At 43.7% G+C, this 25,675-nt stretch overlaps 1 protein-coding gene across 1 annotated transcript in view; it reads left to right on the forward strand.

Moving 5' to 3' along the window:
• Positions 1–795: 795 nt before the first annotated feature.
• The window catches only part of TGFBI (transforming growth factor beta induced), a 34,649-nt gene continuing 9,769 nt past the window's right edge, over positions 796–25,675 (forward strand). The window contains exons 1-9 of the mRNA XM_024202119.3: positions 796–962; positions 6,669–6,767; positions 16,716–16,780; positions 18,414–18,571; positions 19,909–20,073; positions 21,333–21,479; positions 22,588–22,729; positions 24,493–24,705; positions 25,425–25,562. Coding sequence (XP_024057887.1) covers positions 841–962; positions 6,669–6,767; positions 16,716–16,780; positions 18,414–18,571; positions 19,909–20,073; positions 21,333–21,479; positions 22,588–22,729; positions 24,493–24,705; positions 25,425–25,562 — 1,249 coding nt within the window. The 5' untranslated portion in view covers positions 796–840. The remainder of the gene's footprint in view (positions 963–6,668; positions 6,768–16,715; positions 16,781–18,413; positions 18,572–19,908; positions 20,074–21,332; positions 21,480–22,587; positions 22,730–24,492; positions 24,706–25,424; positions 25,563–25,675) is intronic.

The following is a 25,675-nucleotide window of genomic DNA, read 5'->3' on the forward strand; positions in this document are numbered from 1 at the left end:
CTTCAGTTCTTTCTCTCCCTTTATTGCCAAGCCAGATCAGGATGCTAAAGCCTGGTGACATGCTTATATTGCTCGGGATCTACAATCCTGTCCCCAACCTTACCCCCGACCTGATCCCCTATTCCCCCCATTTTCTCTGCCCCCTCCCTTGCTCCCCCATCTCCCCTGCTCCCCTCCAGCAGCACAAGGGCGGGAGAGGCTGGGTGGCAGCGACAGAAAGGGGGACAAGCTTTGGGGGGGATGGAAGAGTAGTTTGGGGGAACGTGGGCTGGAGGAGCCGATCAAGAGGGAGAGAGCAGGGCAGGGGCTGAAGGGAAGGAGAGTGGGGGGGGATAGATCAGCGTTCCCCCCTCTAGGGTGACCAGATGTCCCGATTTTATAGGGACAGTCCCGATTTTGGGGTCTTTTTCTTATATAGGCTTCTATTACCCCCCATCCCCGTCCCGATTTTTCACACTTGCTGTCTGGTCACCCTACCCCCCTCTCCCCTGGATTGGGGGAGCAGGACTCCCTCCTCTTCGGCTGCTGTGTGAACGCTCCCGCTCCGGTTTCAATCGGCTGCCAGAGGCGGAGGGGGCTGCCAAGGCCGCAGCCTGCTCCCCCTGCCCGGGGCTCTCTCCCAGAGTAGCTCCCCCCACACACGGTCCCTCTGGCCGCGGCGGGGGTGGGAGCTGCGCTCCCCGGCCCGGGGGCAGCAGGGGCAGCGCGATCCCAGTGCCTGACCCGGCCCCGCCCCCTGCCCGGCCCCGCTCCGTCCCTCTGGCTCGTATTTAACCGCGGCTGGCCGCCCCGCCGGGCTCTCACTTCCCCGCCTGCTCAGTCCCGTCCCCGCGGCGCGCCATGGAGCGCGGCGTGCTGCTGCTGGCGCTGGCCTGGGCGCTGGGGGTGACTCTGTCCGGGGCAGCCAGGAGCCCCTACCAGCAGGTCCTGCACCACAGCCGGCTGCGCGGCCGGCAGCACGGGTAAGGCGGGAACCAGCGCTCCGCTGGAGCCGGGCCGGGGGACGCGCGTCTGCAGCCCGGGCTGCGGGGGCTCCGCACTTCGCTCCGCAGCGCCTGGCCGCAGACCTCTGCCGGCCCCGAGCGCGGGGACTGGAGACTCGCCAGGCTCTGCCAGACGGTAGATGGGTGGGCTGGCGGCTAGTGCTCATTGATTCATTCCTGCAGGGCCGGCCAGCCTCCGTCCCTGCTGTAAGGCACGAGAGACAGGACTAGCCGCAAGACAGCTCGGCTCAAAGGGAAACGATCCGCCTTTGACAGTTAAGGGACCAAGGCTTATTTATCCCCCTGTGTTTGCAAGTACTGGGGTAGATGCTGCTTCGTCTGTTTACTCATTTGTATTGGTACAATCAGACTTAGACATATACAATGAAATCTACCCGAATGAGATGCTGCCTATAATCAATCCGGACTCTCAGAAGGGAGTGTATGCACTCCCATACATAACATTTCGTGTGTGTGTGTACACACATCTTTTGAAACTTAGAGTGTGGTAGGATGAACACATCAGCTACAACCTGGAATAATGGTAAGCTGAATTTTGGTGTCTCTATCTCCAGTAGCGTTAACCACTTAAATACTGCAGGATGTACTGTTGTCCCCTATGGACAAGTTTAATCTTTCTGTGCCCCCGAAGTAGGAAAGAATTTGTTGAAAAATATTGACCATAATGACATTTCAATGGGAAATCAGAAAATTCCAAAGTTTGTAAGCCGTCTCTATTTTCCACCTAATATATCTCAGAGGGGTTTCAGTAGCTTTATTAATGGTTGTAAGGCATCCTGAGCTGCTAAGAGGAAAGGTACTTACATACAAGTAAAGTTACATGGATGCTGTTCTACTGAACAAATGTTTGCAAAACTAATAATATGATACTGTATATTTAACTATAAACAGTAGTGAGATTGTGTCACAAAATAACAACAACAGATTTTAAGCATGACTTATTTTTTCCTTTGGTGCCTTGGTATTGCACGGGCCATTTTAGACCAGTTTACATTGTTATATTTATGTATCACTCATAAAATAATTTCTGATTAGAATGGCCCTTCGTGGCTGGGACTTTATCGTCCGCTTTTGTCTATAAGGACTTTGGCACAGTTCTGATGCTAGACTCCTGGCTCCTTGGGGCAGGGACAATCTTTTATATTTGTGCCTGCAGACCACCAAGAATATTATCCACACTTAACATCATGCAAAATCAGGACTACAGCATCTAGACAACGCATGAGAAAGAGAAGGTGTTTGTAGTGAATTTTACATGGAGTGTTTGCATGATCTTTTAATTTGTCTTACATTTTGTTGATCTGCAGAGTTGAAATTCTCCATGTCTATTTCTGGTTTAATTTTATTTTTACATATTCTGAAGTAATGTCAGACAGATTTTAAAGGGCTTTTCCCCCCCTAATCAACTGTCGTTTCATGTAAACCTTTTCACTAGATCTTGAAAGAATTCTTGACAAAAGTAATCCGTTCTTTAGTTGTATACTTCCCAAAGAACATCTAAAAATGTGTGTAGACATCTTCTCCTGGATTGGTAACACACACGGTACTGATGCTGGTTCTATTGACACAGATGCATTGTTAGCTATAACACTAACTGTGAAATCTGTAGTTTGTGACACTGACTCACACCTCTCTTGAGATCTGACTGGGAATCTCACAGAATCTTGAAGTGGGTACAAAATTCACATGGCTCACCATTGCAACATGATGTTGATTAAAGAGAAGCTACAGGTCAGATGGGTAGTTGGAGCCAAGGCCACAAAAGGTTTTTTTGTTCTTTTTAAAGGCAGAAATGGTGAAATATTGCGATCAACATGCCATCTGGAAACTAGATGGAGGGAGGGATAGCTCAGTGGTTTGAGCATTGGCCTGCTAAACCCAGGGTTGTGAGTTCAATCCTTGAGGGGGCCACTTAGGGATCTGGGGCAAAATCAGTACTTGGTCCTGCTAGTGAAGGCAGCGGGCTGGACTTGATGACCTTTTAAGGTCCCTTCCAGTTCTAGGAGATATCCTATAATTATCAGCTATTGTAAAAACAGTATATTAGTTTGTGTTTAATGAGATATAGAACCTTAATGGATGAGTTCTAGAGGCTATTGCCTGCCTTAAGTAATTGGCATGCAATGTTGCTCTCCATGTACATATGCCTTGAAACTAAACAATGGCTAAGTTCTGCCAATAACTTGAAGATGAACGTGTGCAAATTGGTAAGTTACTACAGCCCTATCTTACATTAAATGAATGTATTTCTCCTATGACTCTTCATTTCTGGTGACAGAGGTGGATGTTGTTGCCAGTACAATCAATAGAAGTAGAGGCACACTTCTGCCATTGCTTTCCTAGCAGCACTGGCATCTCTGGGGGAGTACAAGAAGCGAGTGTTTATGGATGAAGTGAATCACATGCTGCTGTCAGTTACCCTGATGTAAGTGGGGATAGGGATAACTCAGTGGTTTGAGCATTGGCCTGCTAAACCCAGGGTTGTGTGCTCAATCCTTGAGGGGGCCATTTAGGGATCTGGGGCAAAAAAAATAGTTGGGGATTGGTCCTGCTTTGAGCAGGGGGTTGGACTAGATGACCTTCTGAGGTCCCTTCCAACCCTGATATTCTATGAAATCCTGCATAACTGAAAGCAGAATTTGGCCCACTAGTCCCTTTCTGATGGACAGAGCTTTATAAAAACAGTTCAGTTTTATCAGCATCAAGTAAGAGCAAACTAAGTATTTGGATGCCAATGTATGGCTGTGTCAAACATGTAGCAATAGAGAAACAACCAAAGGATTCTTGGACATAAAGTGCATTCATGTATCATTAGCAGAGAACTTAAAAGGGCCAGATTCTGTTACCTTTACTCATGTTGTATATCCCCTTGCTCCATGAGTAGCTCTATTGAAGCCAATAGTACTCATTGCATAGGAAGATACTACTCAACAGGAGTAAGGGAGACAGAATCTGGAGCTATAGAAATAAGTGACAGTTTATGCACATTTTAAAAAAAGTGAACAGGGACAGATCTGTGAGTGGGGCTGCAGTTAAGAATTGCAGAAGGTAAAGTAACGCCAACATAGAAATATTTGCTTGGGGAAAGTATTGCGTGACAATAATGCATTTCCACTGTCATAAAATAGGCAGTGACTTACTCCATTGAAGGCAGGTAGGTAAAGCATTGTGATCGAGCTGCATATTATTTTTGGAAGCATCCACTATGTGCTAGGCTGTTTCCAAACTTTCAAGGACAGTTCCTACTCCAAGGATATCAGTTAAGGACCGACTGGCGAGCAGCACGTGATCGACGAAAAGAAACAATTTATATATGTCAACTTGTTTCACTTTAAATTGTTGCACAGCTGAAGTAAGGGACTTACGTGTAGACCGTGTAGAGTACTGACAGGTTCATTTAAATCTAAACTGGGCAGAACACTATAATATACACTGCATCTACTCCAGTTTTGTTATGGGAATCACTGAAAACACAGCAGTTTCATTTTTTTTCTTTACTGGGGCTTGATCTGAACCTGCATGGCATTGTACTGATAAATCAAAACCTGAACAACAGCAGCATGTAGCTTCAGTATTTTAGCTTAAAAAAAGGTAAATTGGTTAATATGAAAACAGTACTCAGAGTACTAAGTATTTCTGCATCAGCCTCTTAACAAGTAGGAGACCATTCCAAAGGATGCAGAAGTCACGATAAAACTAGTTCTTCAGTAGCCACACATGTAAAGGATGAATCCTGGCGGGACTGTCCAATCAAATGGACACTGAAATCTAGGAGCTCTTTGGTTGTAACCAGATTTGCTCACCGTAGTGTGAGAGTAGCCAAGGTAGGCTGAGTCAGAAGGTGCAGGAATGTCTGTGGGTTGTACTTTTGGGGCTGGATCGTCCACTGGTGTCTGTTGGCGTAGCTGCACTAAAGTCAATGAGGCTAGGCCAGGCTACGCCAACTGAAGAGCCAGCAGTCTGATTTATTTTTAGTCATTTTTAATTTTTTCCCCTGCATGCCACATTTTGCACGTAAAGTGCAATGAACGCTTTCAAGCAGAAATGCATTGTTTTTATTGGAAATGGCAGAAATTATGGAAACTGGGAGTGTGAGCTCAATACTGTGAAGCACTGAGAGCCCTCAACTTCCAGTGACTTCAGTGGGTGGCAAAAGTGCCTGGCACCGAGCAGGACTGGGCTCTGTCTCTGTAGATGAAAGCTGCAGCGAGATTAACAAAGACTTACTGAAGAGAAGCCAAACTCCCACTGAGACTGGCAGTGGATTTAGCAAACATATATAGTAGAACCTCACTAATTCATACTAATGGCTGGGAGACCAACCATTGGAGAACTGAGCTTCTGTGCAATAGTGAGAACATGAAGCACACAGGTGGGTGAGGGTGAATCCATACTACACCACAAAATCGCCTGTGTTTATTTGGACAAGGAAGCATTGTTTGTAATACCTCAGAACATATGTGCAAACAGGCTGTAGTAGTATATTTTGCCTGAGTAAGTCTAAGTAACAGGAGACCACTGTGATTTGTTTCTCTCCCTCCCCCCCAGGTTTATGGCTCAGTGAATTACAGCTCAGCTGATTCCTGTAACGTGCAGAACACCTCTTGGGAAAAGTGCTGGCAGTCGGTGCTCCGCAAGAGTAGGCCATTAGTAACCCACTGTTTGCTTTCCTCAATCAGTTCCCAACAATTCCAGCAATGTATTGGAGCCAAGCTACATTCAGAGCTTGACCCTACATGGTGCTGAGATCCACAGCTCCTGCTAACTTAGCTCTGAGTTGTGGGTGTTCACCACGTCTTGGGATCAGGACCCAGGGGCAGTAGGGACATCCCATCCCTAAAGGCAACAAACAGTACTGCCAGCATTTACCATCCTTTTGTCCATATCCTGCTACTCCTGAAATCAGCATAGCTTAGTGTACAGACCTATATATGGACTCTATTCATCCTGTCAGATGCTGAGCACTTTGGCCCTGATCCATTGACTTCCATGGGACAGTCACGTGCTTAAAGTTAAGCACGTGCTTAACTGATTTGCAGGATTGCGTCCGGAGTGCTCGGCCCCTTGCAGGATAACTGATGGATACTATCAACATGCTCATATTAATCCATCATTTAATCTATGAAAAACTTACTGTGTTGAAACAGTAGCACACATTAACTATTAGTAACACAACAATTCTAATTTCATGTACGAAATAGTTCTAGTCTAATCTTCAGCTAAGGATCCTGATATTTTTAATTAAAAAAAGTTATTTTTTTTTGTTACCTTTATTTAAATATCTTCACCCTGTTATCTACTCTATCAAGTCTTTATCCGGAGCTTATTTTCCTTTGTGAGTTGGTGTCCATAGTGGAACCCCGATGCAACTGTAACTTTAGCTGTAATTTTTTTATTGTTGAGGGGATGGAAAAGGTCAGGCTTTTGCATTCAGGAAAGAAAAATCCTGGCTTGATGAAGGGAGAGCGCTTTCTCAGTTTAATTTATAGTAGTCATTATGGATTCTGATCTCTTAGAAAGGTAAATTGCAGGTATAAAATATTCCTCCTTCATAAAAATCGAAGTGCTGCTTTCAGACCTACTGTCGATGGGGTATCTCTTAATGTTATATGTCTGAATGAGGGAGAAACTTACAGTATCTTTTCTGTTTTTCTTTATCTATAGCCCCAATGTGTGTGCTGTACAGAAGCTTCTTGGAACAAACAGGAAATACTACACAAACTGCAAACAGTGGTACCAGAGAAAAGTCTGTGGAAAATCAACGTAAGTACTTGAGAGTATCTAGAAATCTCACTAAAAAGCTTCAGTATGGATACACACACTAGGCTTTTTTGGCTCAAAACAAAGTGTTTTTATGAAAAAGAAACTGCTGCTAGTAAACACGCTGGACATGTGATTACAATGTAGGGCTTCTTGTTTATATGTACTTCAGATCAGTTTAATTAAATGCTGTTATCAGCATTCTAATTGATTTTTAAACAGTGCATTTTGAAGAGAGGCTCTCATATTTATCAGACATCTTATGTGCTAATTGGAATGAACGGTCAGACACAAACCCCTGCTAGCCTCCCAAGAGTTGAGAAATCATTGGACAGGTAAGGGCCACTTGTGCTGAGGCCTTAAATGGGATTTAAGTGTGTCATATCCTTGGCAGTGAGGTGTTAATTTCATTCTTGGTGAATAAAAACATGGGGAACCTTCTTATTTCTTATGCATTATACATTGAGTCTTCAGCATCCATTCCCAAATAAATCTGTCTCATGATTGCACATCTGTAAAATTTTGATGGTGATCCTCAAGCACTTTGGTATGTTACGGATGGAAAGGGCTGCATAAATCCAAATTATTTATTATAAATTGGGGGTATTTTTCTGCACTTACAGAGCTCTCAGTGCTGTAATGAAGTATGTACAGGTGTTATCTGGTACCTAACTGTTCATCTCCCATATCTAGACCCCATACTGCTTCTCTATAAAGAAGCAGCTCAGAGCTGATGGAAATTGGGAACAATATAAAATGTATGGTCATATGTAGATTTTTGGGTGAAGGAGAAAAAACAAAGTGAGAGGGTCAGGTTGAGACAATAGTTTTCTGATGACTCTTTCAGGAAAAAATAATTAGGCTTTCAGATCAGTTCTGTGCCCAAACCTGCAAATATTAATCTTCAAGTAGCTGTTGCATAAAGTAATCTATGGAACCAGCCTCAGCACTTTCTTTTGAAAGGTGCAGTCGTCACATAATTAATAATGTGTATGCCATGCTTGTGCTGGACTTGAGATGAAGTCTGTCTCTTCCAAGAGACACAAACTTTTGCAAGGTCACGCAGCCCCAAAAAGTCATAATTTGGGTCTGAGGTAGCTTCACAAGCTTCTGAGAGACAGATGCCAGTTGGCGGGTTTTATGTGTGCTAGTTCTGTTTTCTAGCACCAATGTTAAACAAAGGTTTCCATGCAAATTTAAAAAAAAAAGTAAGCGTTGAAATGAAAGGATTAGCAATTTCTACTTGACTGAGCTCGTGTAGAAAATCATTTAATCAAGAGAACTGACATCAAATCACCCAGATGTTTGTGAGAACAGTTGGGAAAATATTTTACTGCCCAGTCCAGTATGAAACCAAGTCTTTGGGATGTCTTAACCGTCTCGAGTTCAAATGAAATAAACTTTCTTTGCTAAACAGCAAACTGAGAGCTCTTTCACAGTGTCTACCTGAACGGACAAACTGGAGTTTAAGTTGGCTTCTAAAGAAAACAGTAGATTGGCTCAACTGGATGTACTGAGCCGCGGTTAGGTTCTCTGTGTTAATTGTATAGTTAAGAGGTAGGAAAACCAGAAATTGCCACTTAGCACAGTTTCTGGACTTTCAGCATATTTCCATTTGATTCATCTAAAGGAGTGGATTCCTTAGTCTTTACATGGAGGTGCTGTAACTCATTAAAACTGAAGAAAGACTATATTAGTCCATGGGAGGCTAAGAGCCCATCCCCAGCTTGCTCACTCCTCCACTGACCCATCCCATCCCCTCCCTTTTTCCCACCCTTGCTGTGGATGCTGGATGAATGGAGAGTGTTCCACCAGCTTTGCAGAAGTGGCTGAGACCCTTTGATGCGTGGGCTGGAGGGCAGGGGAGCAAGTCTGATCTGGCCTATGATTTGGAGATATAGAATTATACATTTAAAAGGAAATACTTATTTTGATTTCCCCTCCCCTTTTTTCCGCATAGTAGATGTGAGCTCCACAGGGAAGTGTCTCCAGCAAACGTCTCTGATTAGAGCTGCAGTACTGGAGCCAGCTGGGAGTGTATCAGGGAAGTAGGTCTCATGCTGTAGGCAAATTGCATTAGGTGCTTGGATTTTTACCAAACATTGAAATAAGATCCCTGTACCCATCTTGCCAACCATGTACTTACGAGATGCAAGTGGAAGACGATGTTTCCCAGAGAAAGCAGAGTCAAGATCCTCCATGTGGATCGGAGAGGAGATTGTCGTCAGAATGTGACAGGTAGACAAGTTGTTACAGCCCTGAAGCAATAGTAACTTCCACTCCCAGTAGGATCAGCAGGTTTACTTGCTTAGGTCATGTGGAATTCAATAAAAGGACCTGATTCTGCCACCCTTGCTTGCATTCAGTAATATCTGAATTCATGAGCTGTTCCACTGATTTCAGTGGGCCTACTCAAAGAGTTAAGCCTGGCTCTCTTTCAGGGTGGCAAAATCCATCTCCAAAGGATTACCCTGACAGTCCAGTCATTGCAACACACACACACACACACACACACCATCTTTAAGAATGCTACAGCAACTGGGCAGGAAAAATGCTGTGCATATTTTAAGGCCATATTAAATGGCTCTTATTAACTTAAGTGCCGAGTAATATTAGTTTATCTTTGATTTCTATGTAACTTGTTTGTGATCTCGGGCATTAGGAGATGAGTGGCTTGTTTTTCTGGCCAAGCTTCCTTTTTTACATTTACAACCTGTATGTATTTTTGAAGCTGCAATTCCCAGTGGGTAGACTTAGGATTTACACATGATCTGGTGGAGTAGTTACATCCCTGAACGATCTACATTATTCCTGCACATAATTGCAGACACAAAAGGGGAATCCAGGTTTTAAAAAATCTGGCCTAAAAACTCTTTTTGATATATGTATGTTGCCCCTCCTTCATTTTAGAAATCACGTTATTCTACCTTAATGGTTTAAAACACAGCAGTAGTACTATGTTAGGGTCCACTCATGCAAATGCTACTGTGGGTTGTCGCATTGATATCAACAGACTACTTATGGTAGTAAGCACCTGCCTGGGAGTAAGTTTTTGCAGGCTTTCATCCTTAATTCATATAGTTTTGGACCATTGCTGTAAAATACTTGAGCATATATGCAATACACTGTATCTGATTAATAATGGACATTTCAACAGATGTATCAAATGTGACTCCAATCGTCTTGTCTGCTTCTTTGGTGTTCTGCTCTTTGCTAAAGAATTGAATTGTGTTTGGAAGAAATGAGATGATGTGGGATGAGACACTGGGCAAGATGTCTGATATTACTTTGACTTAATGAGCAAAGTCTTTGTGTTGGCAATTAAGCAATTTTCTACTTTTGGTTATGTAGTTAATCCAAAGGCAAAGGGGTATTTTATTTATCTGTCTCTATTTATATTTTCCGAAATCCAATGGCAGCACTATTCGAGCCTTATGCTTTTTGAATCATGGAGATAATTAAACTCCTTACTTTTCTGTTAAGAACAAAGAGAGAGCCTGGATAACTTCGCTTTTTAAATCCTTCAAAAATCATTGATCGTATGGAGCTGCCCCTTAACGCTTTCCCTTGTTCCCATGCTGATTTAACATTCTTCTTTTGGCTGACGTGATTTCTCCAGCTCAGGAAAAGAACAAGTCTCTGGTTCTCGTTATAAAACAAAACATATGAGTTTAATTACAGAAAATTATTATAAATGGATCTTTATTTGGTAATGTATGCTTGAGCTTATTTTTATTACCTTGAAAAATGCATTTAAATTTTCATTTTGGACCCTAAGAACACAACCGTGTGAAACAATGACTAATAAAAATGGGGAAGCTCCGTGTAAGTTTTACTGCATGTTGAATTTTACAGCGGAGCCTTTTGAAACTAAAATCTGATTTAATAACTATAAAGATTTTACTTGAAACTACTTGACTGGGAGGGCAGGAAATTGTGGTCAGAAGGCATTACAGAACGTATGACAAACGCTCTTTGTAGGAGAGCATTCTGACGGGGTTGCTTATTTAACCTGCATAGCTGGCACCAGCCTTGCTGAGATGTAATGATCTGTAACCAACGATCAGACATCATAAACCTGTACTGTATTTGGCAAATTCAAGTGCTGTCAAGTAGCATACCACCGGCTTGTTCTGTAAGTTGTGAAGTGTATTTCATGATTTTTGTTGTGAACTATGTAATGTGTAGCCGTATAAGAACAAAACTTAACTGAATGCTTACACTGACTATAAATACTCATACAGGCTCATATGGGACTATGTACATTATGGGCAAAATTCTGCCTAACCGGTACATGTGGGCTTGGTTGGGGGGGTTGCATGAATATAACAGAGGGCAGAATTTGGTCCTGTATTTGGAACCTTCCATTTGCTAGAAATATCGCTAAAACCCCTTGTGTCACACAACTTTCTGCAGTTTCATCTGCCTTGACATTAACAGTACAGCTACCAACAACTGTTGCATCGATTAGCATGGGCACTTTTTTCACTCTTAGCCAATGTCTCTCCTTTTGTTGTGTACTGTGATATACTGCAGTCTTCTTCCTTGCCTGCCTGACATACTGTAGTTTCATTCCCAGTGGCATCATTGCCAGTGTGATCTTTTACTCCATGATAGACCTCTGGCGGGGTTAGGAGTGATGCAGATCCCATCCAGTGTATGACACTGAATGGGTTAAAACCCTATCCCTGATTAGGAGTAGTTTCATCAAGTATTTGCTCTACCTGGGTCACAACTGACTGTGGGAGAACATGGCTGACTTAACTGAGTTAGCAGGTCCTAGCTGGGGGATTGACCAGGCATTTGATTTGAAAATGCACCTGAGCCGAGGTGGAAGCAAATGACCTCATTGTGCTGAGCAGCAGGGAGGTTTTGGGAAGCCCTTACCCTCCGAACACTCATCAGTGTTGTGCGTAGGCAGAGCATGATTTTTTTTTTTGTGAACAGCCCAGGAGGGGGTTAGGTTATTTTCAGGTCCAGCCACAAAAGACCAAAGATCACTGGGTCTAATTCATCCCTGGGGTAACTCCACTGAGATCAGTAGTGTTACTCCAGGGCTGGATTGAGCCCACAGTTCTGTACTGCCTTTTAAAATGGGCTTCTGTGGCAAGCTCTAAGCAGAGGCACAAAAATTTAGACTGAAGATCTCATTAACAAGCGGACTCCCTCCCCTGAACAGCTCCACACCCTCCCTGCCATCTCCACTCCTCACCCCAAAGGCAAAAGCTGGAGGAGGCAGGTGAGTCTTAATCCATGCCCCGAAGCACAGAATCTGGCTCTGATGGACAGAGAGAGCCAATTTCACAGCCAGACTCTTTCTCCTAATAATACCTTTCCTGCTTGTGTAACCCACACACCTCCTGGGTGTGGTGTTCTGTCCCATCTAGTGGCACCAAGACCACTTAGCAAGAGAGATTAATGAGTCTGCTCTACAGCCTTAGCTAACAGCCAGGTGGCTTTTTAATTCATGCGGTAGCGGCTCATGCACTAAGCTTCAGAGGTCCCCGGTTCGATCCTGCCTGCTGACGACCTGGGTCTGTCAGCATTACACTTGCAGCCTAGATGTTTAAAGCCAGGGCCCACTAGTTGAACTCAACTGGTACAATGATAATCTACCCCAGCTGGCCTCCCCATAAGGTCTAGAGCAGTGCTTCTCAAAGTCTGTCTGCTGCTTGTTCAGGGAAAGCCCCTGGCGGTCCGGGCTGGTTTGTTTACCTGCCGCGTCAGCAGGTTTGGCCGATCGCGATGCCCACTGGCCGCGGTTCACCGCCCCAGGCCAATGGGGGCTGTGGGAAGCGGCGTGGGCCGAGGGAGCTGCGAACCGCAGCCAGTGGGAGCCACGATCGGCTGAACCTGCGGACGTGGCAGGTAAACAACCGGCCCGGATCACCAGGGGCTTTCCCTGAACAAGCAGCGGACTGGCTTTGAGAAGCACTGGTCTAGAGGCAGCCTCTCAGATAGCCAGGATTTAAACCATTTAGGGCTTTTACGGTTGAAAATCAACATGTTAGCTTCTGGGGACAATCCAACAGGAAGTTAGGGGAGGCTCTGGAGAAGAAGTGCTACATCCTACAGCTTTGAACAGCCCACCTTCTGTACTGACTGAAGCATCTAAGAAGGTATTGTGGCAATCCAGTTGAGAGGTCACTACGGCATAGCTACCACAGATATGAGCACTATATAAAGACCTAGATAGACAGATATGGCTACAGCAAATTCTGTGTTGCAGAGGAGGAATGTACAGCATTTTTTTTCTTTTCCAGTTGATATGGAGCTGGCCCCTCTGCAACAGAAGGTCAAAACTCTGTCCCTGATGGTTGGGCATCGATAGCATGCTCTAGTTTGTCACCGGTTCCATTGGCCAGTGAAAGTATTTGGTGTCTTATTGGCGGCTGATGTCCCAACCCTGCCTCCCCAGGAATGTTGTAACGACAGCAATTTTAAAGTTGAATATTTTACACAGCCCTGTATCTTTTGCATGGTGCCTTACAGAAGTGAAAAAAGAGGGATGACGCTTGCCTGGAAGAGCTGCCCCTCTACATAGGCCAGACACAAGTAGGGTGACCAGACAGCAAGTGTGAAAAATCGGGACAGGAGGTGGGGGGTAATAGGAGCCTGTATAAGAAAAAGACCCAAAAATCAGGACTGTCCCTATAAAATCAGGACATCTGGTCACCCTAGACACAAGAAAGGATGGCTGCAGGTGACAGGAAGGGAGAAGAGAGAGAGATGGGAATCACGTTAGGATACGTCATTTTTTTTAAACGGAAAATGAGGTAGTGCAGAAAAGGAGTTGGGAGATAGACAGCCAGGTGGGAGGACAATGGACATCTTTGGTGCACAGGGTGGCTGGTCCAGGCACATAGGTTTGGTAAGTGACACCTTCCTGTGACTGCAAGACCCCTTGCACTGGAGGAGAGATTCACTCAGGGCAAAGGCAGGCAGTGGTGCTATAGGAGCTGGCACTAAAGCCATTACCACATTCCAATTAGCATTTCCCTCTGAGGGGCACAATGGTGGCTCCAGCCTTTACCTGCTGATACAACTTCACACCCTCAGCAGACTTTCCATAGCTGGGGGCAGCCTCCAGTGGTGTTACCCTGGAATGAGTTTAGACCACATTCTGTGATGCGTATCAGCAGCTTCCTGCCCCGTTAGTCATAGCTCATTAATCTCCAGTCAATCTGTAAATGAACCTTTTTAACAACTACATCAGAGCTCAAGAATTACTTATGCTGAGCTTCGGAATGATTTCTGTTTAATCAGCTCCCTGCCATTGATTATGGTTCTGAACTGAGGGACTGTCTAGACTTGAGTTAGTGTCTTTGGTGGAAAAAGGGAAATTAGAGTTACGGGGGTGGGAAAGGGGAGAGACTAAAGTGTGTGTTACTAATGAACATGGAAAGTAGGAGAGCTGAGAAAAGTGGACCAGCAGGGTGTTAAGATCCCAAGTCGTCAAAGAAGGGATTGCTTTAGGCAAATTCTTTCCCACATGGCATATATAATGTCTAGACCATCAGTCTGGATTTGCTTTGTAATTTTGTTAGGAAACCATGACACAGAATTTATTTGCTGCTGTCACAGAAGTGCAGGTATTTGTTTCACTTACTGACTCCTAATTACCCAGAGGAATTCTGTTTAAATTCAAGGCATTTTCTGTGTGTTTGTGTGTTTGTTTTTTTTAAACAGTGTTCAAATGATGACAAATATCTGAGGGCTTTGGGTTTTGCTTTCTCTTTTTTAACCCAGCTCCCTGAAAGTCCGCTCTTGAAATTCTGCAGAGGGGGAAAGGGTACCTTGTAAGAGGAGTGTCTGTTCTTCTTCACTATGGTGACACTAAGATCAAATTGTTTTGTCCCTTTCTAACAGCTGCAAAGGTGACCAGTAAAACAAACCTCAGAGAAAAATAAATTGGTAAACTGTTTTGATTTTCCCCCTCTGTTAATATAGACACGTATTTTCTTAAGGGGGCAGATCTGAAAACAACGCTTCTGCCTGCACTTATTTCTTAACCTGTAAAGTGGCACATGCAATGGGCTAGTTCCTCAGTTGATGTAAATTGCTATAAGTCAAAGCAACTACATTGATTGACACCACGTGAGGATCTGGTGGGTTGTTTTGTTATAACAGACCAGGCAGGGAATAAGTAGATGGTGGTTAAATGAAATCGACAGTTCTGTAATCAATCGGTGGTTCAGTCCTCGCTATAAATCCTTGGGACTTACTAATCACTATTGGTGACTAGTTCACAAATTGCCGTAATTTACACAGCTGCTGTAGATGTAAGTTTGCCACTTCCAATGATTTCTCTGGCCCCTTATGTCAGTGTGTATGAGAGATTGCAGACTCCATTCCCACTCATTGTAAGTAACTGCAGTTGGTGAACTAATCTGCTTGAGTATCAGAGGGGTAGCCGTGTTAGTCTGAATCTGTAAAAAGCAACAGAGGGTCCTGAGCAATTAATAAAGTTGCAAAGCTTTGGGTGTAAATGAGCTAATAGCTTTTCTAAAGGGAAGACTTGGGCTGACAACAGGGCTGAAAGAAAACATGAGGCTGCTTTGTTAAAGGAAACATGATAGAATTGCAGCCTGTTATCCAAACAGTGATTAAATATGGTTTACAAGCCCAGGAGATATCCGAATAGCTTGTTTTAATGTGCTAAAGTAAACTGGCGCTTGCAGCTTCATTCCTTACCAAGTAGACACAAGGGACTGTTACTGAGTGCTCCAGACATTGTTTAAGAGACATTGTAACTCCAAGCCAAACAAAGTAATTAAAACTACTAAAATTTAATAAAAGGAGTTTTCTTCTGCCTCAAACGTGTCATAATATTAATGTACAGTGTCAATCAACTTATACTTTTCCTCCCCACCCATAGAATTCAGTTCTTGGCTTTATAAAAGAAAAATACCGTCTGAACAATTATTACTAGTTCTAGAACATATGGCTGCACCTCCTGTGAGGAAGCAACATTGCATGGAGACCATACTTGAATCCTGTATGTAGGCTTTTGGTTGTAACTATCCTGGGGTTTATTTAATGAACCCCCAGTGAATGGGAAAGGAATAAAACTGCCAAGCGTCTCTGGTGAACTGCTGCATGCAGCCAGGTGCAGTGTTCTCAATCCCTGCCTTCAGGGTACATCTCCAAATTCCTATGTTCATAATACTGTCCCTTATGGGGGAGCGTCTCCTAAATTATAATCTTCTACAAACATATCTCTACAATAGTTAGCATTGCGTGTATCAACCGCCATTGTGCTATTCACTAGGTGGCTGTTTAGGATGTGATATTTTGGTCTAAAATGGGGTGTCATGTATACTGCACAGTGATTCATTTTATGGGATTGCATGAGTAAGGAGTGAAGGACTTGCTAGAGGAGGAGGGAGGTGAATATGTAAGGGCTATAGAGGTGTGATTGTTTTCAGCACTCTATTTGGACATATAGTGAACAAACCCTCAAGGGAAATGTTGTTTGTTCTATGCCGAGTTGGCAGCTTGCAATCCTGAAAGAGATAATGATCAGGTCTACACTATAGATTTATATTGGAAAAATCCACCCCCCTGAGCCACGTAGTTATATCGACCTAACCTCCAGCGTAGACAGCACTATGTCGGCAGGAGAGCTTTTCCTGTCGGTATAGCTACCGCCTCTCCCGCTGACGGGCGAAGCTCTCCCCTCCGAGTAGGAGCGGCTTCATTTAAGCGCTACAGCGGCCCAGCCACATCAATGAGCTGCACTAGTGCAGTATTTTAAGTGCAGACCCGCCCAAAGAATAGCTAGTTATTTAGCCAGGAAGGATTTGCTTTATGCCCAACATACATAGGAACTGTAGTCAAATGTAGAGAACAGCAGTTGTCCCTCCATGATTATCTTGGGCTGCCTGAGTAGAAGCGGCATGGATTGAAAAACTGTTTGTCATTATCTGCGGTGTCTGTGTCCTATTACAGAATGATCAGCTACGAGTGCTGCCCTGGATATGAAAAGGTACCTGGAGAAAAAGGCTGCCCAGCTGGTAAGAAATACATTCCATTTTTATAGATGCTTTATAATTCTACAACTCTAGCATAGACAGTTGTTCAAAGTGAATTTGATTCTTGGGCATTGTGTGATTTTTATACTCTCCTCTCCATGAAAGGGCAAACCCACCAAGCGGAGCACTAAGTTATGGGGCACATCAGCTCCAGGACATGCAAAGTTTTGACAGAAATGTTCTATCCACTTAGAATAATTGCGTTCAATAGTTTTAAGTTAAGATAGTTTGGCTGTTAGAAAATACTCATGCCAGTGGGTAATATAACTCTATTGGAAATTTAATACATATAAAACGATCTACTGTAACACACAGTTTTTCCAGAGCATGCTTATTGTTTTAGTGAGTATGAATTTGGCAAAATTATATTTGATTCGAAGATACAGTTTAGCGACCTCAAAAAAGGTGGGAAATCCCCTGGATACCGTAAAAAGGTTTGTGCTTTGTCATTGTCTTTGAATCATTCCCTACCCAATCCTTTTGCTACTGTGGGGGTTGCAATATTTCATTTTAAACGCTGCAGACCAAATTCTTGGCTGGTGCACATTGGTGAAGCTCCACTGAGATCAAGGTACGGTGCCAATTTATACCAGCCGAGGATCTGGCCCTGTGGAATTTGGGGCTCCTGAGAGGGAGAGGCTGCTCGCATTGGATTCAGTCAGGCATATTCATTCGTGTGTCCTGCGGGAGGCAAGTTTACCTGGTGAGATGTTGCAGCAACACGAGGTTCTGCAGTCTCTGTACTAGTGGGGTGCCTGCAGCTAGTCAGCTCTGGAAATGGACAGTGCTTGCCCAGAGTTGGTGTGGTTGGAGTAGTAGGGGATGCATTGATTCAGTATATCCCATAGGCAGCTTCTACGAGGGTGAAGGGGTCCTAAGGGAGATTAGACCAGCCCTAAGGGAAGGTGATACCACCACTGTCCAGGGAGATTCCACCTGGGACACAGTGTACTCGGCAGTTGCAGGGAGATAGTTTACATCTCCTAGGACCAAAATGTACAAATCTAAGCCCCAAAATGTGAACCCACATCTCTAAATGTGAACAATCAGGGGAAAATGTAAAACCTCAGGTCTAATGACAGACCATGTGAAACTGATAAACCTCTTTTGGTTCTTGACTTTCTAGCCTCAATTACATGGGGCCCAATTTGGACTGTCATTTTACACCAGTATAAATCCAAAGTAACTCCATTTAAGGTTGTCAATTCTGGATTTATACTGCTGTAATTGTGATCAGAATCTCACCCAGTTTTAGGACCGCAGCGAAGGATAAACTAGTATTCTAATACCAACAAATATACATCTGCCAGGGGGACCATTTCAGAAGAGTTCAGGGATGGGGGGATGAAGTTGTCAGCATACAGAACATTGTGTGATTTTTATATTGTATCCTGCTATGTCTTGGGGGAGGCGGGACAAAACATGGGAAATCGAGTGGAGCACCTAGACCTATATCAAACGATTCCTTTGATGTCTGAGTTCGCTGACATGTTTCATTTCCAGATACGTTTTTTGCCAGCAGCTCTGTTTTCATTCAGCAATGTGCAGGGAGATGGGAATGGCTGTGGGCTGGAACTGCTCCCGTGTTATCAAATTTGATATTTTCTTCTTTCAGCATTGCCACTTTCAAACATCTACGACACCCTGGGGATTGTTGGAGCCTCCACCACCCAACTGTACTCTCTCAGCTCTAACCTGAAACCAGAAATTGAAGGACCTGGAAGTTTTACAATCTTTGCCCCAAACAATGAGGCCTGGTCTGCTTTGCCTGCTGTAAGATTAAATCCATCTTCCTTCTTGTTCTCTCCCCGACTCTTCTAGATTCACAGCACTGAGTCCTCAGAATAGGTACAGTCCTGACAGAGGCAGTGTAAGCTTGATCAGAGCTAGGGCCGTCTAGTCCAGCATCGTCTCTCTCTCAGCCCCAGATGCTTCAGAGGAAAGTGCAAGAACCCTGGAGTAACAGATCTGCTTCCTGCCCCGTGTTAGGTCTCATGATGATTTCTAACAGTTGGAGGATGCCTGAAGCATGAGTGTTAATATCCCTCCCACAATTTTTTGTGGATCTTTAATTAAGATCACTCTGGATATTCTTTTAGCCATATAAATGTCCAGTCTCTTTCTTGAGTTCTTGACCTCAACGACTTCCTGTGACAGTGAGTTCCATAGTTCAATAACACATTATGGGAAAAAGCATTCACCGCAAGTCACACCAGTGTGCCTCAGCCCTGAGCCGGAGAGACCATTCCTAGGAATGGGAGAGAATTCAGACTCATTCACCTCGTGTGCTGAGACTATGCCAAATGTGTACATTTTAATAGTAAATAAATAGATATTGTGCCAGGGACAATCTTTTCATTACGTGCACCTGCTGTGCCTAGCACAATGGCACTCCGATCCTTGTTTGTAGACTTTCTAGGAGCTACCACAATACAAATGATGATCATAAATGAAAGTTTATGGCTAGACACATACATAGTTATGGCTAGTTATACATGAAAGTATGGCTTTAAAGTCCAAGACAAATGTGTCCCTTAGGTTTGCCCAACTTTCATTTTAAAACAGCATTTGAAGTACTGGTTCCCTGGCTTCTATTTAGATAGACAGATTATTGAAAGATGTTGCCAGGGAACTTTACAGTCGGGCGGCTCTATGTATTTTGCCGCCACAAGCATGGCAGTCAGGCGGCTTTCGGCGGCGCGCCTGCGGGAGGTCCGGCTGGTAATGCGGATTCAGCGGCATGCCTGCGGGAGGTCCTCCGGTCCTGCAGCTTTGGCGTACCCACCGCCGAATTGCCGCCAAAGCCGCAGGACCGGCAGAACTCCCGCAGGCATGCCGCCGAAGGCTCCCTGACTGCCGCCCCCACAACGACCGGCAGGCCGCCCCCCGCGGCTTGCTGCCCCAGTCACGTGCTTGGTGCGCTGGTGCCTGGAGCTGCTCCTGTTTACAGTGGCATGGAATGCTGTAGAAATCCATTTGGGAGTCAAGATCCGTGCTGGAAAATCCCTGTGCAATATCAGGGCTCCTGCTATTGAAGGAATTCTATTTACACTAGATTTAATGGCACTAAGTAATTTTCTGGCAAAATTTTGATTTTTGCTTATTTTCAGGAAATGTTGGATTCATTGGTCAGTAATGTTAACATTGAACTGCTAAATGCTCTTCGCTACCATATGGTGAACAAACGGGTCCTAACAGATGACCTGAAACATGGAACGTCTCTTCCTTCAATGTACCAGAATATTGATCTCCAGATCCACCATTATCCTAATGGAGTAAGTTAATTACTTGTACTACTGTAACAATGGGGGCCAGATCCTCAAATGGAGTAAATTGATGCAAGTCAATGGATCTATGCTAGTTACCCCAGACTTCTTGTACTGTATCTTTTTTTGGTAAAATATTAATGATAAATAGACCAAAAACTCTGAGGAAGAGGGTCTGATACAGGAAGGTGATCGGTGCCCATTGACCTCAATGAGAATTGAAGGCACTCTGCATGTCACAGGATCGAGCCCCAAATTAGCTGAGCAGATATTGTCACAACACCATAGACTCAGCTTGATTCTCTTCTATCTTGGAGCTCTACTTAGTGCAGTGTGGGGTGGAGCGTCTGAAGGAGCTGATTCTCAGTAGAATATAGATGCATGGATACACATAAGAAATATAAACAGGTAGATGGTGTAACATTGTTCTATATATAAATACCTGGTTCAGTATATAGGTGCACAAGGAGCTTGTATAGAATTTTTATACACAGATGATGTTGCAGTAATGTTACACTCAGGTAAGCATGCTGATGTTATGTATTTGCTTATACTTACTACTATAGTGAGAGTAGTTTTGCTGCAGTATAATTGTCAAATGGGTCTTAAGCTTCCGATTACAGAACTATATACTAGGAGCATTTATTGAAAAGTATAACTTCAGAGTCATTACAGTGTTAAGAATGAAACTAAAAGGCAATTAGATTCATTATGTAGCTAGCCTTCTAGCATATATGATTTAGAGGTATCATAAAGCATAATCACACTGCAGTTTGTCACTATTATAAAGGGTAACCAGTTATTTAGAATATATATGAATGGCATCTTTATAGATATAGGGCCTGAGCCTGCAACCCTTACTTACCTGAGTAATTCTTATTTACAGGTACACTGAAGTCACTGGATTACTCATTTGATTATGGGTGGGGCCTATAGTACAGTACAATTCTAGCATGGCCAGTAATGTGTTTTTTAATTTCCTGTATATTAGGACTGGTTAACCAAGCTGCATGCTGTTGAGTTTCAGATGCAGTAAACAGTAGAATTACCTATAGAGGAATGCTTTGTAAAAGAGCTCCTGAGAGCAGTTGCGCAGAAAGACACTGCTGCTTCCTGATGATTAATAGCATCGCATCCTCTCTACACCGATGTCTTTAACTTCTCCTAGTACTAATGCAGTTTGTGGATTGTGGGGGGTGGTTGTTGTTTTTGTTTTGTTTTGTTTTAATTAATTGAACTCTATCCCCTCTGGATCGTTTCCTCTGCAGATCGTGACCGTGAATTGTGCCAGACTTTTGAAAGCAGACCATCATGCCACCAATGGAGTGGTCCATCTGATAGATAAAGTCATCGCCACCACAACAAACACTATCCAGCAAATCGTTGAGACCGACGAAAATCTTGAAACTCTTCGGGTGAGTTCATCTCAAGGGTTTACGGCGTGTTAGTTCATGCTTTCATTCATGATTTTCAAAGGTGTCCAACTCCCACTGAATTTCAGTAGGATGTATGTAACCAAGGACTTGTCTGCACTTTAAAGTTTTGCTGCTTTATCTTTGCCAGCAAAGTGCTTATGCTGATATAGCTTATTCTGATTTGGAATCTATACCAGTATAAAGCATCATATACTGGTATAACTGTCTACACGGCTTTTACTGGTTTAACTCTGTCAATAAAAAAATCAAACCGCTTACTGACAGTTATTTTGGTAAAACTTTTTTAATGTACACCAGGCCTCACTCCCTTATTTCCTTTTGAAAATCCTGGCATTAGGGGTTACTATTCAGAAACATTGACCCACTTGAATTAATAAATAAAGTATTAATTGTTAATGCACATCTTATACATTGAACTTTAACACCTAAACATAAACTGGCATTTCCCAGTTAACCAGGTTAAGGAGCTGAGCCAGTGCCGTTTGAAGTCACTCGGATCCTTTCAATTGACTTCAATAGGTATTGGAGCAAGCCCTAAATCACTGGTTAGGAAGCCTCCCTCCCCCCCAATGTGTTCCAAAGGGTACATCCACACTACCCGCCGGATTGGCGGGTAGCGATCGATCTATCCGGGATCAATTTATCGCGTCTCATCTAGACGCGGTAAATTGATCCCTGAACGCGCTCCCCATCAACTCTGGAACTCCACCAGGGCGAGAGGCAGAAGCAGAGTCGACGGGGGAGCCGCCGCCGTCGATCCCATGCCGTGAGGACGGGAGGGAAGTCAATCTAAGATACATCGACTTCAGCTACGCTATTCTCGTAGCTGAAGTTGCGTATCTTAGATCGATCCCCGCCCCCAGTGTAGACCAGGCCAAAGATTGCCTGCCTGAAGGGTGAGGCGCTGCTAAGTACATAAGGCCAGATTTTTCAGAAAAGGTATTTAGGTGCCTATGGATGCAGATAGGCACCAGATGCTTTTAAAAGTCTGCTCCTTAGCCCTTGTCTGAGTGGGGGGGGAAATGTTTTTCCTTCTTTGTATTCTTGTTGAGTGTATTCTAGCCTCTCTCCTCCCATTTCTTTAAAGGCTGCTGTGGCTGCGTCTGGTCTTAATACCTTGTTAGAAAATGATGGTCAGTTCACACTCTTGGCTCCAACCAATGAAGCCTTTGAGAAGATCCCACAAGAAACACTGAACAGGATCCTTGGGGACCCAGAAGCTCTCAAAGGTAAATGACCATTTACCAAGTGTGTTGAAAGGTAGAAAAGTGTTTTTGCAGCTCAAGTAGGTAAGTAAGAGAACTGACCCTTGATACGCTCCGACATAGGCTGGAATAATCCACTTGACATTATCCTTTTTATTTATATATTTATTTGTATTTTTTACACTAGATGGCACATCCTTTTCTTTAGGACAAAACATGGGGAACTTAAGGTCCACATGCTGCACCAAGCTCTGTGTGTGTGTGTGTGTGTGTGTGTGTGTTAGCTGGGCATAGGAGAGCTCCAGAGGGGGAAGAGAGGAAGCCATGCACTCCCCAGAGCACGCAGCGGTTCACAGGGGAATTGAGACTGGGATTTCCAAAGGCGTTTGGGAGCTTGACTCCAAACGCCTTTAGAAATCTCTGCCTGAGTGAGCAAAAAATCATAAGACACACAAAGCAACCAATCCTCCAGCTCTACCTTACTGCTACAAAATCCATGTGTGTGTGATTGTACTGGGAACTCCCCTCTATGGCATTAAGAGGGCAAAGGTTCCCCACACAAACAGCCTATGCCCGCACTGTGAAGTGGAACTACAACTCTTCTGCTGTGTAGGACAGCCTTTGCACCCAGACAGGGATGGGGCAGGATCTGGGCCAGAAAGAATGACTATCTTCAGATCAAAACGAATGCACTTCTTGGGCTGCTGTGTAAAGAGGAAAGTGTTTCTCCTGCTATAAACATCCAGGCAGCTTAATGATCTTTTTAGAGAGTAAAATTATGGGCCACGCTACCTTGCTCAGGTGATCAGTTCCACAGCTACCAGTCCATCTGAACACAGATCCTTGTATCCAGCCAACCCCTGTTTATTGTAGGACCTGGGGAGTGAGCTAAGATCCACCTTGGCACTCCCTCTAGCCAGTGGCCGCTTCAAGTCCCAGGTATAAGTTACAACAGTCTCCGAGCTGCTGGTGGTGGCCCCCTAGGAGCTGTTATGCAGCCTGGGATTGCATGCCATCCCACCCCAAACTCTGAGATTGAGAGGAAGTAACGCTGAGCCTACTTGGGGGGGAATCCCTAGCCGCATCCCTTTGGGTTACTGGAGTAGCACAAAGGGGAGTTAGTTGGGGCTGGTATCTGGCCTTTATCTATCACCAGCAGAAGATTATTAATTTTTATTAGAGAAGTTAAATATCTCAGGCCAAATCCTACCCTCAACTAGAGCACAGTAAATCTGGAGAAACTCACTGATGTCATTATAGCTCCTTCATGTTTCCATTGATGTAACTCTCTGGATAGGAGTTAGACCCATATCTTGGACAAGAATGGAGCCTCTATTAAATTTCACTACTTCCTCGGCGGCTTTGAGTGAAGAGTGGCCTCCAAATGAGGCTGGCTGCTATTACCTTGAATTACAGTCTTCTGCATCTTGCAGAGTGAAGATTCCGCTGCTAAAACCCATAATAATGTCTGCCTGTTTACTCGAGTAGAGAGCGAGAATTCAATTCTAAATCTTTGCTAATGTAGCAAAAACTAGATTGTATTCTCTATAGAAACTCGAGTACTGTAAATTACTCCTTTTTGTGCAGGTTTTGTCACTTGCAGGGGTCTTAGTCCATAGGCTGTAAAATCTTATCAATCATTGTAAGCTCTTTTGGGACAGGTCTTTGTACGGTGCCTACCACAGTGGGGTTCTAGCCCTTGACTAGGGCTCCGAGGCACTACAAATAATAATTTCCAAGCTGACTTTCCACACTTCTATTTACCATGTGCGTTTTCTCTCTTCTAGACCTGTTAAACCATCACATACTGAAATCAGCCATGTGTGCTGAGGCCATTATTGCTGGCTTGTCAATGGAGACTCTGGAAGGTACCATGTTGGAAGTAGGCTGTACTGGTGATGAACTCACCCTGAATGGAAGGCCTATCATTGCTGAAAAGGATGTCCTAGCTATCAATGGTGTCGTACATTTTGTTAATGAGCTTCTGATTCCAGACTCAGGTAAAATCATTGATCAGTATCCTGGATTTTTTTTTTCTTTTTGTTTGTTTAGTGGGGTTTAATATATTTTGTACTAGACTATTCACTGGGCAATCTAACAAGCATGCCCGTGCACACACTAATATGTCTGCTCACCTAAGCCGGTATTTGCACGTACAAATTAGGTAACTATGTATGTCATTAGATTCCCAATTACCTGACCCGTATGTGCAAATACAGGGTTTTTCATGATCCTTTAGGGAGGCTGACATGCACCTTTACATTGGTGATGTCCTTTTGCTCCTCCTCTCCAAACCTGCTTTGGAAATCTGTTTTTTTCAGTAGAATTTTGTATCATTACAGTTTAACAGGGTGTCTAATTTAAAGTTCTAAGGTTCTTTAATGAAGGACTCATTGGAAATAACTCAACAGAAGGCAAAGAGAAGATGGTGTGGTATTCAGTCAAAAAAAATCAAGGCTGGGACTTTCAGAGAAGCGGGAGTTGGGACATCCAACTCCCTTTGAAAATCAGTGTCTGCTTTGAAAATCCCCGTATGACTGCTTTGGAAATAAGTAGTGCTCATAATTGATCATTTTTGCATCCATTTGCTTTCCAGCAGTATGCATTGCTCATTAGTATGTATTTCTAATTACAAATAGATGGTACTCCATGCTGAAACAAATTAATTGAAGTATTTAATATAGTTTTAACAAGTGATTTCTGTTCTTTTTTTCTTTAGCTAAAACTTTGTTTGAGTTAGGTAAAGAATCTGATGTTTCAACGTCGATTGACCTTTTTAGACAAGCTGATCTCAGCTCTCATCTCACTGGAAATGAGCGTGTGACGCTTCTTGCCCCAATAAACATTGTGTTCAAAGGTAAACTTTGGAAATCTTCTATATGTTCCATTGGTTCTGATCATAGACCTGCTTCTGGGAGAAACCAGAGTTGTATGTCAGATTTTTACTATTGTTAATGATTGCTTTCTTCA

The sequence above is a fragment of the Terrapene carolina genome, unplaced genomic scaffold (genome assembly GCF_002925995.2).
Source record: "Terrapene carolina triunguis isolate 2854851 unplaced genomic scaffold, T_m_triunguis-2.0 Scaffold629, whole genome shotgun sequence".
In the NCBI taxonomy this organism is placed as follows: domain Eukaryota; kingdom Metazoa; phylum Chordata; order Testudines; family Emydidae; genus Terrapene; species Terrapene triunguis.